The 8,120-nt window shown below is 38.9% G+C and overlaps 1 protein-coding gene across 1 annotated transcript; it reads right to left on the reverse strand.

Annotated features, from left to right (window-relative positions):
• Positions 1-2,968: 2,968 nt before the first annotated feature.
• LOC120469054 (C-reactive protein-like) lies at positions 2,969-3,889 on the reverse strand. The gene is made up of 2 exons (XM_039657750.2): positions 3,791-3,889; positions 2,969-3,697 (listed from the first exon to the last, which is right to left on the reverse strand). The coding sequence occupies exons 1-2, from the start codon at positions 3,840-3,842 to the stop codon at positions 3,072-3,074; spliced, it is 678 nt and encodes a 225-aa protein (XP_039513684.2). The 5' UTR covers positions 3,843-3,889; the 3' UTR covers positions 2,969-3,071.
• Between the last annotated feature and the right edge of the window lie 4,231 nt (positions 3,890-8,120).

An 8,120-nucleotide genomic window follows, 5' to 3' on the forward strand; every position in this document is an offset into this window, starting at 1 on the left:
AGGCTCTAGACCCTTCCAGAGCTGAGATATCGAAACTTAAAAATTCGACCCAAAAAAAAAAACGACAGTGTTACCCCTTACGTTTTTTTTTTGGGCAAAAAATTAAGTTTCCCCAATCTTCTCAAAACTCTGGATTCTGATAGAGGGCTGTGAGACTTTGACCTGAGTGCAAAAATGGAGACTCTAGACCCTTCCAGAGCTGAGATATCAAAACTCAAAAATTCGACCTGAAAAAAAAAAACGACAGTGTTACCCCTTACGTTTTTTTTTTTGGGCGAAAAATTAAGTTTCCCCAATTTTCTCAAAACTCTGGATTCTGATAGAGGGCCATGAGACTTAAACCTGAGTGCAAAAATGGAGGCTCTAGACCCTTCCAGAGCTGAGATATCGAAACTCAAAAATTCGACCCCGAAAAAAAAACGACAGTGTTACCCCTTACGTTTTTTTTTTTGTTGGGCGAAAAAAAAGTTTCCCCAATCTTCTCAAAACTCTGGATTCTGATAGAAGGCCATGAGACTTAAACCTGAGTGCAAATATGGAGGCTCTAGACCCTTCCAGAGCTGAGATATCGAAACTCAAAAATTCGACCCGAAAAAAAAAACGACAGTGTTACCCCTTACGTTTTTTTTTTGGGCGAAAAAAAAGTTTCCCCAATCTTCTCAAAACTCTGGATTCTGATAGAGGGCCATGAGACTTAAACCTGAGTGCAAATATGGAGGCTCTAGACCCTTCCAGAGCTGAGATATCGAAACTCAAAAATTCGACCCGGAAAAAAAAACGACAGTGTTACCCCTTACGTTTTTTTTTTTTGGGGCAAAAAATTAAGTTTCCCCAATCTTCTCAAAACTCTGGATTCTGATAGAGGGCCATAAGACTTAAACCTGAGTGCAAAAATTGAGTCTCTAGACCCTTCCCGAGCTGAGATCTTGAGATCCCACGTAGCACTTATCCCATTATAAAAATAGTGGGTTCGCGGACGGTGGAATTTCGGGACGGCCCTACATGGGATCTCAATATCTCAGCTCAGGAAGGGTCTAGAGACTCCATTTTTGCACTCAGGTCTAAGTCTCATGGCCCTCTATCAGAATCCAGAGTTTTGAGAAGATTGGAGAAACTCAAAATTCCCCCCACCGAAAAAAAATTTCGAGCCTCCCCCGGGTTTCTCTGATTTTCTTGAAACTCTGGATTCTGATAGAGGGCCATGAGACTTAGACCTGAGTGCAAAAAAGTCTCTAGACCCTTCCAGAGCTGAAATCTTGAGATCCCACGTAGCACTTATCCCATTATAAAAATAGTGGGTTTGCGGACGGTGGAATTTCGGGACGGCCCTTGGTGCCACAGACTCAGGGGGCCTCCCTGAGTGCAGTAAAATGGTTTTCATCCCAAAATTTTGAAAGCTAAGCTTAAAAACCACATGTCCAGAAACCCACTATTTGTCCAATATCCCACTATTTTTATTTTTATTTTTCAGAAATTTGAAACATAATTCAAGTCTGAGGGGGTTGAATTTCATGCGACTGAGTAAAAAAAAATTTTCATTTTAATTGTATTTTTCTTCTTTTGTAATGGAATATTTTTGATAGTTTCTGAAAATTTTAGTTATTTTATTATATATATTTATATTTATTATATATTTATATTTATTATATTTTATTACATTATTATTGACACAAATGTAATTCCATAGAATATCATGTTGTCATAAACACATTACCAAAAAAATAAATAAATAAATATGAATGGTACCTTTTTGCAAGAAACCAGTCAATAATTTAGAGCCAAAGACGCCTGCAATTTGAGATATTTAGCAATGAAGCTCTTTTCAAATGTGTTCCTTTATGTATGTCCTGTTGTTCTGAACAAGCTGTAGTGTAACCTATCTGGAGAGCAAAACCATTATCAAATTACCACGTTTTGTTCATTGTCTTTCTTATTTTCCAGGACAAAATATTCATCAAATTATCGATATAACTGTAATCTTTTAGAGGTCCTACTTAAGTAAAAATTCACCAACTCGCCACATACGATTCAGTCTTTATATTGAAAAACTAAGACTTATTACGAAAAAAATAAAATTGTCTTTTTAAAAAATGTTCTCCTGTTAGAATGAGAACTGTAATGTGACACTGCAGACCAAAGTAATGATGCCGAAAGTTCAGCTTTCACTGCAGGAATAAACAATATTTTAAAGTAAATTAAGATAACGGCATTATTTTTAATTGTAATATTTCACAATATTAGCATTTTTTGTATTTTTGATCAAACAAATGCAGCCTCGATGAGCATAAGAGACTTATGTGTTGGCATAAAAAGCCAACAAATCCCTTTGGCCAAGCATACACAACACACTATAGACTTCCTAAATTCAAAATTAGGCTGCATAGTTTAGATCAGCCGGAACCGGGAACACGTCCCGTAAATCCTGATGTACTTGGTACATCAAAAGGATGGCGTCGACGCTAATATTAGTTTCTCTGTTTAACCCGAGGGACCCTCTATGGTGGACCTGCGCCTGGACCCATCCCGACTCATCCTGAAGTGCCGGCCTCATCGACACGACAGCCATCGGCACTGATCCTCAACATCTCGTCTCCAACCCGGCGTGAATGATTACATTTCGACTTACAAACAGATAGAAATAAACAAATTCTCTTAATGTTTCGATCCAATTTGTTTTGTTTTGCCTTGGCTTTTGGCTTGCTTAGTTGGGGACATTTAATATTCAACAATATTATTGATCTGTGTTGTATTATTTTCATGTTTTCACTGTGAAGCTGCTTTGATACAATCTGTATTGTTAAAAGCGCTATATAAATAAATGTGACTGGACTTGACTTCTTTCAAAAACATAAAAAATAGTGTCTAAACTTTTGACTGGCACTGTAAAATGCAAATTTAATATATAGACCACTAAACCCCCTTTTTCAACATTCAACTCTTTCTTCCAAGTGATGCACAGACACTGCAGTTGTAATGCTGAGAATATTTATTGGTTAACCCTTACAAGCTTTGAAACTCATTAGAACAGATCATAACGACTGACACAACAGTGTGGAGAAATCAGATCTGAATCACTTATTTTCAACCACTAGCACATTTCCTCTGGTCTCATATTTGATGGTGTTCCAGTCAAACACGTTTCCCTTCGGCACATACGGTTCCTGATTAGAATAAACCGCCTTAATCTGACTGCCAGAGAGAACATGATCCCACACGTGCACATCTGTAATTTCACCAACAAAGCTCTGCTCTGCGTCAAAGGAACCCACATAATTATCAGGGTCCTGGCCGAGCAGAACGATGCCACCAGGACGAACTGATTGACCTTTCTTATAGATCTGGAACGCACTGCGCCGTCCATCCACCCAAAAAGCAGAAAGACCGGTCGCAGACTCCCAGGTGACGCACAGGTGAGTCTGGAACGTGGAGAGAGGAGGCAGGTTGAAATATGCTCCTTCACTATCAGACTGAATATAAAAAGAAAGGCGGCCATCTTTCTCTCTCCACACGTTGAGCTCATCGATGTCAGGTGTTCGGTAGGCGAACAGAATGATCTCCCTCCCGACCTGGGGCTCCATCGCCACACGCATACAGAGAGTAAACGCTGAGAGGGGGCTCAGAAGCTTTTCAGGAGTGAGTTTAACCAAGCTTGTATCCGACAGGGATGGAAACAGAAGCACTTTACCACCGAGACCCACTGCAAAGCAACACACAAAATAAACTCTTTTACTAGACACACAAAATCCTGCTCATGCCAATCCGTGAAACCTAATCATGTAAAATGCGGTACCTTCAGTCGCCGCTGCCGTCAGAGAAAGCAGACAGAATAATAAAAGCAACATCTTGCAGCAGGTCTGGAGGAAAAAGTGCAAAAGGAAATCCGTTACTCCTTTTACAATAGTTTCACTACTAAGTGTTAAATCACATAAAAGAGACAAAGACACAAAAGGTTCAAGCTACAAATACTCACGATGTTCAACTGGTGTTTTCAGAGAGAAGATCAGTTCAGGTCAGATGTTCGTCTCACAGATGGTCGTGACTAGAAGTGTCTCGAGTATTTATTTACAGATTCAAATTTGAGCCTCCCAGTTTTTTGTTTGTTTTGTTTTTTTTACCCAGTTGTTCTGTCCTGTGTGAATGTACTGGCCACATCTGTTTGTTCATTAGGAAGGTTATACATTGGATACAGATGCATTTGTGGAAATCTACCCAGAAACTGACCACATATGGACTTGTTGCACAATGTACTTTTTATTTGATGTACCTGTAATGCATGTTCCTATTGGCTACAGCCAAAGACTCCCCTCATATTCTTATACACTCCTCCCCAAAACTATTGGGGAACAGCGAGGACAATTCCTTTATTTTTTTCTGTAGAACATTGGGTTTGACATCAAAAGATGAATATGTGACAAGTGAACAACATTTTAGCTTTTATTTCCAGGTATTTACATCTGGATATAACCTTTTGTTTGAACCCACCCACTGCTCATGTGACCAAAAGTATTGGAACAGATTAATAGATTAAAGTGAATAAGACTTACTTGCAAATCATTTGCTTGCAACAACTGCATCAAGACTGTGACCCATTGACCTTCCACTTCTTGCCCCTGGTGAACTCTGTTGTTTTGGCACTGTATTTAGGGTCATTATCTTGCTGCATGATCATCTCCCAATCAGTTTGGTTGCATCTGTCTGTAAATTGGCAGACAAAATGAGTTCATTTTAGTGCTGCCATCATGTGTAACATCATCAATGAAGATTAATGAGCCTGTCCCAGAAGAAGCCATGATATTACCTCCACCGTGTTTCACAGATGAGCTTGTATGTTTGGGGCAGATACGTTTTTTCTCACAAACTTTAGCTTTTCCATCACTTAGGTAAAGGTTAATCTTTATCTCATCAGTCCATAAAACTTTGCCCCAGAATGTTTGAGACTAGTCTTTGTGCTTTTTGGCAAATTCCAGCCTGGCCTTCATATTGTTCTTGCTCTTTAGAGGTTTGCATCTTCTGATGTAGCCTCTGTAATAATAATAATAATAATTCATCACATTTATATAGCGCCTTTCTGGACACTCAAAGCACTTCACATAGAGGGGGGAATCTCCTCAACCACCACCAGTGTGCAGCATCCACCTGGATGATGCGACGGCTGCCATAGTGCGCCAGAACGCTCACCACACACCAGCTTACTGGTGGAGAGGAGACAGTGATGAAGCCAATTGGTATATATATGGGGATGATTAGGAGGCCATGATGGACAGAAGCCACTGGGAAAATTTGGCCAGGATGCCGGGGTTACACCCTTACTATTTCGAAAGACATCCTGGGATTTTTAATGACCACAGAGAGTCAGGACCTCGGTTTAACGTCTCATCCGAAGGACGGGAAATCTGTACTTTTGTTCATGAAGTTTTCTGCGAACAGTAGATTATGATACCTTCACTCCTGCCCACTGGAGGTTGTTGCTGATGTCACTAACAGTTGTTTTAGGTCCTTTCTTTACAGCTCTCACAGTGTTTCTGTTGTCAACTGCTGATGTTTTCCTAATTGGTCTACTCATTGGAGGTCTGTTACTTACTACACCAGTGGTTTCTTTCTTCCTCAGGACGTTCTCAATGGTTGTACTGGCTATGGCCAATGTTTGTGCAATGGCTCTGATGGATTTTCTCTCAGTTTAACAATTGCTTGTTTTTCACCCATAGACAACTCTCTTGGTTACACGTCTAACTATAAATGCAATCTGCACAGGCAAAACCCAAAACCCAAATCTGAAACGCAGACATTCAGTGCTATTTGTAGGAATTGAGGACGAACCAGACACAAATGAATCTTCCAGGTGATTCGATTGAACATAATTCCACACAAAACTCAAAATTTAAGACCACCAAAAACACCAGTCTAATTTCGGGCCATAAATGGAGTGGGCTCCAGCCAGTTCTAAAGCTTCAAAGAGATGTCCCCAACTAAAGGAGAACGTCGTCAACATTAGATATTTTGGAAAAGACTGATTGTTTCAGAGATGGCACGGCTCAGGACCCACCAAGACAACAGCAGAGATTGTTTGATCCCAAGACAGACCTCCTCCTCTGAATGACCCCATGGTTGAAATCTCTTAAAAGCACTGAGACTGAGACTTTACACTTAAAATCATCCCAAAACAATTATTGACAGGCTTCTAATCAAACATTCAAAACTACAACTATCAGCAGGCAGTTCTCAGCATCACAAACACACACAGGAACCCAGACTACCCTCTCCCCAAGCCAACAACCCTCTCTTCTCCTTCACACCACTAACAGAGGTAGAAGTATCTAAGCTTCTCCTCTCCAGTCATCCTACCACCTGACCTCTTGATCCCATCACATCACATCTGCTCCAAGCAATCTCTCCTACACTTCTTCCAGCTCTCACACACATCATAAACTCATGCCTCCACACTGGCATTTTCCTTACAGCATTTAAAAAATCAACACTGAACACATCTCTCTTAGTAAACTACAGACCTGTCTCTCTCCTACCATTCATTGCAAAAACACTTGGTTACACTTTATTTCAATAGTCACTTTAGACGTTCTACTACTTATCAGTAACTTTTCAACTACGTGTCAACTAACTGTCATTAGAGTATTCGTATATTACAGTAGACTGTTTGGTTATGGTTAGGTGTTAGGCTTTGGGTTAGGAGAATAAGTTTACTTGTCGTCAGTTGAAAGTCTGTTGGGGGACCAACAAAAGAAAGTGTTAGCAGATATTAAGCTGGCAGTCTAATACTCTAATGACAGTTAGTTGACATGTAGTTGAAAAGTTACTTATAGTTAGTAGAATGTCTAAAGTGGACTTTTGAAATAAAGTGTTACCATGATTTATCATCAATGTTGGAAACAGTTGTTCTGCTTAATATTTTTTTAGATCTTTTTCAGGGTTATTTAATGAATAAAAAGAACAGCATTTATTTAATGGAAATCTTGTATAACATGATACACTACCGATCAAAAGTTTGGGGTCAGTCATTTTTCTTTCTTTATTTGAAATAGATGAATACTTTTATTCAGCAAGGATATGTTAAAATGATTTTATAAAGTGTTAGTAAAGACTTGTATTGTGATGGAAGATTCTATTTTGAATAAATGCATTTTTTTTAAATAAATATTTCTGAAAAAAATTCTGAAAAAAAGTTCCAAAAATATTAATACAATTATTAACCGTTTCCAACATTGATTACTCAGTATCAAATCATCATATAAGAATGATTTCTGAAAGATCATGTGACACTGTACTGGAGTAATGATGCTGAAAATTCAGCTTTGATCACAGGAATAAATTACATTTGAAAGTATATTAAGATAGCAAATCATTATTTTACATTGTAATAATATTTCACAATATAACTTTTTTATTCTGTATTTTTGATCAAATAAATGCAGCCTTGGTGAGCATAAGAGACTTCTTTCAAAAACAATAAAATATGGTCCAAACTTTTGAGTGGTACTGTAATATGCTAATTTAATACATAGACCACTAAGACCAGTTAAAGCACTTTTTCAACATTCAACTCTTTCTTCCAAGTGATGCACAGACACTGCAGTTGTAATGCTGAGAATATTTATTGGTTAACCCTTACAGCTTCGTCACTCATTAAAACAGATTAACAGATCATAAAGATTGACACAACTGTGTGGAGGAATCTGATGTGAATCAGTTATTTTCAACCACTAGCACATTTCCATTGGTTTCATATTTGACGGTGTTCCAGTCAAACACGTTTCCCTTCGGCACATACGGTTCCTGATTAGAATAAACTGCCTTAATCTGAATGGCAGAGAGAACCTGATCCCACATGTGCACATCTGTAATTTCACCTACTAAGCTCTGCTCTGGTTCAAAGCCACCCACAAATGTATCGGGGTCCTGGCCCTCTTGCAGGTGTTATCCGGGAGAGGATTCATTTTAAATGACACATCAAAGATTATGGCCGTTTCTCAAAACCAAGAATGCAAAGAACGGACTTGTGTTCTTGGGAAGAAAGCTCTTGCTAGTTGTTCTTAGGAAGAACGAACTCACGAGGTGACGAGCACACAGAACGCTGCTGACAGTTTGAGACGATGTGTTCTTGTTGG

Source organism: Pimephales promelas, chromosome 22, assembly GCF_988280905.1.
Source record: "Pimephales promelas chromosome 22, fPimPro1.hap1.1, whole genome shotgun sequence".
NCBI lineage: Eukaryota > Metazoa > Chordata > Actinopteri > Cypriniformes > Leuciscidae > Pimephales > Pimephales promelas.